The 11,273-nt window shown below is 25.1% G+C and overlaps 3 protein-coding genes across 4 annotated transcripts; 2 read left to right on the forward strand and 1 right to left on the reverse strand.

Annotated features, from left to right (window-relative positions):
• Window positions 1-61: 61 nt before the first annotated feature.
• Window positions 62-3,047, forward strand: LOC100866075 (WD repeat-containing protein 36). The gene is made up of 3 exons (XM_003694526.4): window positions 62-1,706; window positions 1,793-2,070; window positions 2,157-3,047. Exons 1-3 carry the CDS (start codon window positions 173-175, stop codon window positions 3,009-3,011), a joined length of 2,667 nt encoding a protein of 888 aa, XP_003694574.2. The 5' UTR covers window positions 62-172; the 3' UTR covers window positions 3,012-3,047.
• A 59-nt stretch (window positions 3,048-3,106) lies between these two features.
• Window positions 3,107-5,366, reverse strand: Ndc1 (Nuclear division cycle 1). Of its 2 annotated transcripts, XM_086904097.1 has the most exons (2): window positions 4,501-5,366; window positions 3,107-4,308 (listed from the first exon to the last, which is right to left on the reverse strand). In XM_086904097.1, the coding sequence occupies exons 1-2, from the start codon at window positions 5,138-5,140 to the stop codon at window positions 3,416-3,418; spliced, it is 1,533 nt and encodes a 510-aa protein (XP_086760223.1). In that variant the 5' UTR covers window positions 5,141-5,366; the 3' UTR covers window positions 3,107-3,415. The 2 variants fall into 2 exon arrangements, with proteins under 2 accessions (XP_086760223.1, XP_003694731.2); XM_003694683.2 differs by having other exon boundaries at window positions 3,107-5,140.
• Window positions 5,367-5,892: 526 nt separating this feature from the next.
• On the forward strand, window positions 5,893-10,286 carry Rassf (Ras association family member). Its single transcript, XM_003694682.4, has 10 exons — window positions 5,893-6,153; window positions 6,766-6,860; window positions 6,946-7,076; window positions 7,193-7,268; window positions 7,343-7,483; window positions 7,584-7,757; window positions 7,839-8,333; window positions 8,451-8,733; window positions 8,810-9,029; window positions 9,262-10,286. The coding sequence occupies exons 1-10, from the start codon at window positions 6,114-6,116 to the stop codon at window positions 9,320-9,322; spliced, it is 1,716 nt and encodes a 571-aa protein (XP_003694730.1). The 5' UTR covers window positions 5,893-6,113; the 3' UTR covers window positions 9,323-10,286.
• Window positions 10,287-11,273: the final 987 nt, after the last annotated feature.

The raw sequence follows: 11,273 nt of genomic DNA on the forward strand, positions 1-11,273 counted from the left end.
TATATATATTCAAAGAAACTATAAAAATTATTTTGAGTGCACTCTTATTGAATAAAATAGTCTATGGTTTTCATCATAACTGCTTCCATTGAATTAAAAGCATGATTGTATATTCTAACCTAAGTTTTTAGATGAAATACCTTATTATTTTTGACTTAAAATAAAAAGAACAATGGGACATAGTAAAATATTTTTAAGAAATCGAGCATTAGGATATGTTTCTAATCATATTCCTCTCATCACGAGATATATTAAAAGACGAAAAGAAAATCTTATAGTAACGTGTACAGGTAATGCATTCCATACATATAGTTGTTCGCACTTTACACTTCTTAGTGTATCAGGAGTACATCCAGGTGAAATTACATGTCTTGCGGGAGATGTTTATCACGTTTATACAGCATGTGAAAATGTAATATATGCTTGGCGAAGAGGATCAGAAATAAAACATACCTACAAAGGTCATGATTGCACAGTGCACACTTTATTACCTTTTGGACCGCATTTAGTGTCCGTTGATGAAAATAGTAATGTTAAAATATGGGATGTTAAAACAGAAGAGCTAATAACAGAACTTACTTTTAACAATACACATTTCAAAATTACAACACTAATGCATCCTAATACCTACATAAACAAAGTATTATTTGGAAGTGAACAAGGTCAATTACAATTATGGAATTTGAGAATTTTAAAATCAGTTTATACATTTAATGGTTGGAATACAGCAGTTACTGTACTTGAACAAGCACCAGCAATAGATGTTGTAGCAATTGGTTTAAATGATGGAAGAATTATATTGCATAATTTAAAGTTTGATGAAAGTATTTTTGAATTAATGCAAGATTGGGGTTGTATAACATCCATTAGTTTTCGCACGGATGAACATCCAATTATGGCCACAGGAAGTTTAGATGGTCATATTGTATTTTGGAACTTAGAGCAACGTAAAGTAGAAAGTCAACTTCATAAAGCTCATTTTGGAGCTATAACAGGATTAAAATATTTACCCAATGAACCACTCTTAGTGTCATCTTCTCCTGATAATTCTTTAAAATTATGGATATTTGATTTAGCTGATGGAGCTGGAAGACTTTTAAGAATCAGGGAAGCTCATTCAGAACCTCCTACTATTATTCGTTTTTATGGAAATGAAGGTGAAAATATAATAACTGGTGGTAGTGATTCTTCTGTGAGATTGTTTTCTACCGTTTCAGAAATGTTAAATAAAAGTTTAGGAAGAGCATCTTTTAATAGAAAAGCTGCAAAAAAAAGAGGAAGAGCTGTTGAAGATCCTTTACAAATGCCACCAATTACTGAAATTGCTATGGAAATAACAAGAGAAAAAGAATGGGATAACATTGTAGCAACACATTCTGGTTTGGGTACAGTTACTACATGGTCTTTTGATAAAACAAGAATGGGAGAATATAAATTATTTCCAGAAAAATTTAAAGGCAATCATAATATTACTGCAAGCAGTATATGTTTAACAAAATGTGGAAATTTTGTTGTTATTGGATATAGTAATGGACATGTAGAAAGATTTAATATACAATCAGGAATCCATAGAGCTAGCTATGGTACTGATAAAGGAGCACATAAAGGTCCTGTAAAAGGTGTAATGGTAGATCCTTTGAATCAAGTTGTAATTACAGCTGGAAAAGATGCATGTATAAAGTATTGGAGTTTTAAACCAAAAATAGGTAAGAAAATGAATTATTTTTATATCATATGTATTAAAAAAGATGTGAAAATAATAAAATATAATAATTAATACTTTAATTTTAAGGTGATACAGAATCACTAACAAAAATGATACTAGATGAGCCAATTGAATGGATACGATATCATGATGAAAGTTCTCTTATAGCTGTAGCATTGGAAGATTTTAGTATTGTATTAATAGATCTTGATACTAGAAAAATTGTTCGACGTTTTGAAGGACATAAAGGACGCTTAACAGATGCATGTTTTAATCCTGACTCAAGATGGTTAATAACAGCATCTATGGATTGTACAATTTGTACATGGGATATTCCTTCTTCTAATTTAATAGATATTTTTCAAGTATATAAAAAATTATTAAAACTCAACTCAATCATTAATTTTAAAATACAAAAATTCGAAAATATTAATCAAATGTAACATTTTAGATTCCAGAAGCATGTACATCATTACATTTTTCCCCAACTGGAGAATTTCTTGCTACAACACATGTATGTAATCTAGGTATATATTTATGGTCGAATCGCACTCTTTATTCCCATATTTCTTTAAAAGCAATAAATAAAGATGATCCGATTCCAATGATCGGACTTCCCAATTCGGTAATAGAAATTAATGATATTAAAGATGATGAACTTTCTGAACCAGAATTGGAGTATATTTCTCCAGAACAAATTCAGGATAATCTTATTACAATGTCTGGTTTAGCTCATTCTAGATGGCAAAATCTATTAAATATAGATATTGTTAAAAAAAGAAACAAACCAAAAGAAGTACTTAAAACAACGGAAAGTGCTCCTTTTTTCCTACCAACAATTCCATCATTAGAATTGAGATTTGATTTTTCGGATGTTACGAATACGGAGACGAATAAGAAATTTATCGTCCATCCTGATTTTCAAAGTCTTACATTATTTGGCAAATCTTTATTATCTGTAGAAAATAATAATTATCAAGAAATTATTGAAAAACTAAAATGTATGAGTCCAAGTTCTATTGATTTTGAAATTCAATCACTTTCAACAGATGAAAAAACATCGACTATCTTATTACTTCATTTTATGAAAATGATTTATTATATGATAGAAAGAAAACGAGACTTTGAATTATCACAAGCTTATTTAGCTGTATTTTTAAAATGGCACGGAACAACAATAACGGAAACTGAATCCTTAAGAAATTACTTAAACATATTACAAGAGGTACAATCCAAAACATGGTTGATATTAAGAGATAAATTGTTTTATAATCTTAGTGTTGTACAAATGTTAAAGAAGATGTAAAATTTTATTATAATAAAAACATAATTTTTTATATAATTTTATAATATTTTATTATTCAAAATATTTTTTTAAAATTTATAGAAAAGTCATAAATATTTGAAAAATAATTAATTTATTACAATATTTTACACATTTAATTCAGTACATTTAGAATTTAATTTATAAGTAATTTTTTTCTAAAAAAAATTGTACATTCATAAGTTATAAAGTTAAATAGAAAAAACTGCATTAATTATAAATACAATTCATGTACATAAATATAAAAAATAATCATATAATTTTGTAATATATTTTAATACCAAATGTATTTTAGATGTAAGTAAAAAGTATTATATAAATATGTATATACATTAAGACTTTGTATTCAACAAAAAAAAAATTTATTTTCTATATATAATTAAAAATTATTCTCTATAAGCGAGAAAATTGTATAACTGTTCCATTGTTCTAGTTTCTAATGCTAAATCTTCCATATAAATTTCAAAACTTGTAACAATTCTGTAAAGACTTCGCTTTGTTGCAGCACGTAAAGAATAGAAAATTTGTTTAATAAATTTATCATCTCCATCTTGTTTTTTTGCCATAATATTCGATTTTTGTAATTTATCAAGAGCTTGTTTTAGTTCAAGTAAAGTATTGATTATAAGTGCTAGATCTTTTTGAGCAATTCCATAAGTATCTTCAGTTAGTGATATTACAGCTAAACATGAAATTGCATCTGCAGCCCAAATTACCATTTGTCCATTGAATAAAATATGACACACTTTACCTCCTTCTATTTCCCCAAAAATGTAAGAAATGAGTGGTTTAGAAAGTAAATATGTCAAAAAATTGTTCCATTTTGTTTTTATAAATTTTTGAATGAATAATTCATCATCTTCTTTTTTTATGTCAGTTTGATCAGTAGGTAATTTTATTTCTTCTTTTACTAAATTACGCATACGATATATATATTCTTTTTGAAATGTAGTAACACGTGTTATTGTTGAACATGGAGCACATGGAGGTAATTCTTGTGGTTTAACATATGCTGCAGTAAGATCATCAGAAAATTTTTTAATAAGACCAATACATTTTTCTACAATACAATTCCAATTATAAGGGTGACCTCCAGGTTGACTGAGTGTAAACAATATACTTCTTCTTGTCTTATCTTTTTGTACTATTGTAACTAAATCCAAATAGCCTAGATGTTGCATTATTGGTACTTTATCTATAGACAATGCTTCAGAAAGTGTCATTTTAGATTCATCAATGTCAAATACATTATTCTGTTTGAATTCAAAAAGAACCCATTCTGTCAAATATAATTCAAACAATAAGTACCTGCTATTAATTGCTAATACAAATATCAATTGATATAACCATAATTGAAAAATCAATGAAAAATTCAATAAATTAGAAATATTACTCAAAGGTTCACTTTCTAATTGTGCAGATGATAAAAATAATATTGTACAACAACAATTATAACCTAAGAAATAATAACCAATTAAATAATATAAAGTTGGCCATATACACTCAATCATCAATGATGGAAGTAAGGAGCATATTCCTGTTTTAAATCTTGAAAATTTTGATGAAAATATTATAGGAAATTTCAAATATTTCATATGAAAAATACTAGTCTTTAAGAAGAAATATAATCCACTCCATAATCCACTTAGAAATAAAAAGTAATGTTCTTCCATTAAACATGTTCCATAAACTATATTACATTCTGTCATTAAAAAACCATATCTACCTCCTTTGATTGATAAATGCATCCAAACAAGAAGGCCACCAATAATAATATGTAATGCACCCAGTAAAATATTTTGTGATGTAAATATTCCACAAAATTTATTAAACCTACTTTTTAAGTAAGGTGGTACATTCGAGTAATTTTTGCTACAAATAACTCCTTGAAAGAATGTAACAGTAGCAAGAACGCAGAAATAACTCCACATTCGAAAAGAGGTTATTGCTGTCCATGTGTTTTGAATCCATGATGTATAATCCGTGTTTAAATTTGTAATTAAAAATAAAAGAGTCACAAGAAAGAATTGTACTGCTATACTGGAGATTATAGCTAAGAACATTCTTTGCATTAACAATTCTTTACATCCTTTTTTATTCATCTGCATCATTTTATTTATTTTTAATGGTTAACCTTTACTTTCTTGATAAAACTTCACAAATTGTGTAACTCAAAATTTTTTTCAATATATCAAATATATTTTTATTAAATTTTTTTTATTTTTAATAATATAATATTTATATATATTTCTTATCTGTTTTCAACATTTTAACTTTTCAAATCTGTATTATTATTAAATTAGAACGATATAAATCCGTACTTTCAAAAAGCCGGTATGTTATGAATTTTCCGTTGAATTTATTAAGCGCGCCATTGTTCTCATGGAGCGAATATTAAAGTCGATATTTAATATACAACTGTATTATATTAATTTATTATTATATATAATTATTATATATAAAAGACAAATATATTTTGTTCATAATAATTTTTATATTACATTACATATATTAAATATACACATATTTATTAAAAAAACTTTATCAAAAAAGATACTAAAAGATATATAAAAGTTCATAAAAAGTAATTTTAATGGTTTAAATATTAAATTAATTTAATTTTTGTAAAAAATTTTTAATTGATCTTAATTAAATGATAAATTAATCAATTATATAATTGTATGTATGTATATATAATTGATAAATATAATAAAATTTAATATCTAACAATTTTCAATTCTTTTATCAGAATCAAATCATTGTAAAAATTATTTAAAAAAATATAACAGAATAAATTTCATTAGCAAAAATTTATGAATGAACATATATACGGTTATCTTATAGTTTCCTTTCTATTTTGTACTCTATGATTTTAGTAAAGAAATGTAAGTCAAGTGCTTGATAAGTTTTCGAACTCAGAGAGAAACTATTCATTATTCAGAGAGGGTTACCTTACTAGTAACATCTTTAATTAACCCGCATGTCATTTTCAATGCGCCTATTCATATAATATAAACAAAATGGTTTAGAATTTCGTAAAAATTAATTTTTATTATTTTATGGAGATTATAAGAATCTGCCGTCATGTGGAAGTGCCATAAATGCGGAAAACCAGTGTATTTCGGTTAGTTTCAATCAATTGCATATATTAAAAAGGCGTACTAATTTTGACAAGTACCATTTCCTGTCATTATGATGAATTGATTTATTTTTTATTTATATGATTATCATATTACTTATATATTTTATGTTAAAAAATCACTTTACAATTATTTTTCTATATTTCAATTGAATTTTCTGCTTTTAATTCAAAAATTATTTATACAATTAAAAAAATAATTGTTTATTATCATAATATATAATTTAATATTTGAAAATTTTAAATTTTAAATTCGTTTATATATATATATATATATATAAACGAAAATTTATGTATTATAATTTAAATAATATTATAATAATATAATAAATATTTTAATCTATTAATTTAAATCAATAATTTATAATTTAAAAATAAAACACACATGTTATATATATATATATATATATATATCTAAATATTCATTAAAAAAATATATTTATTAAAAAATTAGTAGAATTATAATTTATCATAATGTTATGTTTTTATATTAGAAAATATAAAGTTTTTATGAATATGAAAATGAAATTAATGTATTTTATATAAATATTTATTGTCTTTAAAATATTTTAAAATTATTTTAAAATGTGTCTTTAGCTGAACGCAAGCAATCATTGGGATATGACTGGCATCCAGAATGTTTAAGATGTGAAGAATGTGGAAAACGTTTAAATCCAGGTCAACATGCAGAGGTATAACTTTTTTAAATAAAATTATTAATAAAAAATTTTAATATTGTAAAAGAAAATTCATAATTTTTTTTTTATACTATTATAGCATAAAGGTGTACCATATTGTCATGTACCATGTTATGGTGCTTTATTTGGACCACAATTATTTGGCCATGGAACAAGAGTTGAATCACATACAAGTTTTGGAAAAAAAGAAATTCGACCATCATTGCCCAGGTATATAATTTCAAGTAAAATATATATTTTAATATTTCATTAAATTTTGAATATCAAATAATGAATATCAATTTTATAATGAATATTTATAATATTAAAATTTTTGTTATTTCTAGATCACATTTAGAATCAAAATTAAAGGTTTTTAATCAATATTATGAAGGCAAAAGTGGTGGTATAAGAAGTCGTGAGGTAAAAAAAAATTTTTATTTTATTTTTATAAAAATATAAAATTAATAATATTAATTAATATGAATTCATAATAGGTTAATGGAAGATTGATATTGGAAGGTGCACTTCGTATTTATTGGGGTGTCAGAGGAGTGATTCATTTAAAAGAAGATGATGATCAGCGTACAGTAGTTACAGCTCGGAATAGAAATTCGTGTAGACGTAGTGTTTCTGATGTACGTATATTTTAATGTAAGAAAGAAGGAAGAAAAATATATATATGTAAATATAAATATATTAAATATTTTATTGCTATTTTGTAAATTTTTCTAATAGAGTATAGAAGATGAGGAAAAAGAGGAAGATTCTGTTAAGGAAACTTGTGAACAAGATACAGATACTGAAACAAAATCTATTCCAACTTCTCCTGATCATCTTAAGAGTCTCACTTTACCAATGAAATTAGATGTTAAAAATATGGAATGGGATGAATTGGATGAGCTGCTTCAGGTTAAATATCGATAAATATCGATCATTAGGATTTTTCTATTTTTTATGTTTTATTTATTTTAATTTTTTTGTATTTTTCAGGTTGAACGTAAAGTTGAAGATGGAAAGAAGTTATATCAAACAATGCCCGAAAATTTGCCATCAATTAGTTCGCAAACTTCTGACGCACAACCTCTTTCTTCTCAATCCAGTCTTGATAGGTCTGATTCTCGAGAAAATTCAGAAATAGACAGTCCAAATCATCAAACTAATCGTGGTAATGATAGTAGCGTAACTAGTACACCCACGCACAGTATAGGTAGTTCTTCCGGTACTGATACACCTATTTATCATGGTACACCAAATCGAAATGGAACGCTTCGAAGGGTAGAATACTTCGATAATTTGGAGAAAAATATATCTAGCAACAGATCTATTAGTACCGATGATAGTTGGATAGAAAAAGGCTTAAATCGATCAATGTCTGGTCCTGATTGTCTCCAAAGACATCGAACTGATAGCGATACAGATTCTGTGAATTCTTTACAATTTAGAGAGGATGATAATATGACAATGTCTACTGACAGTGGATTAGAGGTGCTTAGCAGTTATAATTTTGCAATCATTATTTTATTTATATTATTTATTATATTATTTATTATGTTTACATCTATATTACCTCAGTCATATATTTATATCCATATAATGTTTTAGTTGGATGGCGTAGTTTTGCGTCGAAAACAAGGATCTACTGCAATTAGACGTCGTCCAGGCGGTAGACGCCAATCGCGTAGTCGATTACGTCGACGTTGTTCGATTAATGGACATTTTTATAATCGTGAAACTAGTTTTTTCACACCACCACATGGATCTCAAATGTCTGTTTGGATTACAAGTTTGGTAAATACTCAAGAAGTTATTAATCTTATGTTGGATAAATATAAAGTTGATGCGAAGCCAGATAATTTCGCATTGTTTGTAGTCCGTGATAATGGTGGTAAGTAAAATTATTTTAAGATTATAAATCTTTTTATTAATCTTTGTTTTATAAAGATAATTTTTTTTTTTTATAGAACAAAGAAGATTAAGAGACGATGAATATCCGTTGGAGGTTCGCGTAGTATTAGGTCCACATGAAAATGTCGCGCGACTATTTTTAGTGGATAAATTGTCCACTCCTGAAATTAGTTCTGATGTTGCACAATTCCTTAATCTTTCTTTGGCAGAATGTCACGGTATTTTACAGCGTTATCATTACGAAGAGGAGCGTCAGATTCTTTTATTGAAAGAAAAGTATGATTTTTCAAAGTTATACATAAGTTTTAATTTCAAATTTTTTTTTCAAATATTTAAGTCTTTAAATCGTATTTATTTTAAAAATCTTAATCACTTATATTTTTGTATTAATTAATTATATATATATCATCATATGTATTTTTAAATAAATTATATTGTATCAATTAGATAGTGAAAAATTAATTAAAGAAAAATATATTAAATTATGTTTTTTTGTTTTAATTTTTAGATATAAGGAGATGCGAAGAAGAATACGGCAAAGAATGGAAGAATTGAAGGTTCGACTATAATTAGTATGTATTCATAATGAACATTCAAATATCTATATCATTATTTTTCTATTAATTTGCACTCGAAGATCTTTTCTTTTTTTAATATAAATTATTTGATAGAAAATCGTTTTAAAGATATGTATTGCAATCACAGTACATAATCCTTAACTTATTGTTTATTTTAACATTCAAACGTAGAGTCATTCTATGTGCAATTATGATTGCAAATTTTGTATAATTTGTTTGAATTGATTTATTATTGAAAAAATGATTTACGTTTGAATGTATCGAACGATAAAATACTAATTTTTTTCTAGCTTAAAGTCTTATCGTTATATTATTCAAATGTATTCATTATTTTTGTATCTTTGTTGCATTTATTTGTAATCATTAACGTGCAGCTATTATCAAAACATTCAGTGCAATTTAATTAGAAATTCATGTGTATCTAAATGATATATATATATTGTATTCTTTAAGTCGACTGTGCATCGAACGATAGTCATACAGTCACGAATCAATTTTTAATGCAGTATCTTCTAAATTGCTATTCGCTGATTGTTATATTATGTATAACATTTAATTTGAACTTTTAACATTGAAAATGAATATTATTGTAATTTAAAGTCGATTTAAGTATCCATGTAGTACACAAGCATCGATATTGAGTCAATTTTTAATGACTTTTAAGCGAGAAATATTTTATAAAAAAAAAACTATTTGCAGATTAGATGTATGATTGTTAAAATCTAATGCAAGGCTGTCCAACTTTTTACCTCGTGAGGTTTTTCTAAATTTTCTTTTCACATAGGTGCCAAAAAAAAAGACAAAAAAGGAAAAAAAAATTGAAAAAGAAAAGAAAATATATATTAAACAATAAATGGAAATAGAATTTTAATGAAGGAATTGTTGAATTTAAATGAAAATATTAGAAAAGCAGAATGTTTTAAATATGTATATGTATATATATATATATATATATCGTCCAGATGAAAATGACTATAAACAATTGTACCTTGAACAATGTTAGTTGGACAGCTCCATAGATGATGAGATTGTTATTAACCAATAGTAACTTTCTACACGTGTCACTGCCGCTGGATCATTGAATGAACATTTTATCTGTAGAATATAATAAGTATCAAAAAGGAAATTGTTTTTAAAATTAACTTGATTTCTAAAGATATTTTAATTGATCAAATGGTGAATAGCTTTTTTGAATGGAATTTCAGGGAACCAATTTTAGTAGTAGTTTTGCAACATTATTGTCGATGATGATTAATCGTAACTGAAATTTAAGAATTGATAAATTTTGAAAAATTCTTTCTGCATATAAGAAATAGTATATTATGAATATACTATTCAATTTAGAAATTAAAATTATAGTTATATTTATCCTTATTGGGATTAATAGAATTAAAATTATAGTTATATTTATCCTTATTGGGATAGTTTAAATTTTTAAAAATAATTGAATTTTTCCAATTAAAAAAATTAAAATTAGAAAAATAGAAAAAATAGTTTCATGTGTTAATGATTTTAATATTTTTTATGATGAAGATATTTTTTTATATTAAAAGAATGTTTATTTCGCTATAGAATCATAATATTAAGTTGGCATTTTTTTTAACGAAAGAACCACAGTGAACGTATTTTTGGAAGAATTTTTAGAGATTCCTTTTCATGAATTACTTCAAAATAAGTGTTATATGAAATATATACAGAGTTGTTAAACGAAAATGAAATTAAATTAAATTAAATTATTTAACTTTTTTTTTACATGCAAATAAACTTTATTTTGAATAATTTTAAAGATGATGAAAATAAAATCTTCCTTGAATTTTTATCAATTTTATGAAAAAAAAGAAATGATTATTCAATAATCATCTCATACAACACTCATTTTGAAGTATCATATATCACAGAATTTCTATTAGCAATTGTTACATATTTAAAAAATTTCTAATTT

Source organism: Apis florea, unplaced genomic scaffold (genome assembly GCF_048593485.1).
Source record: "Apis florea isolate Af1SG1 unplaced genomic scaffold, ASM4859348v1 contig_2293_pilon, whole genome shotgun sequence".
Taxonomy (NCBI): domain Eukaryota; kingdom Metazoa; phylum Arthropoda; class Insecta; order Hymenoptera; family Apidae; genus Apis; species Apis florea.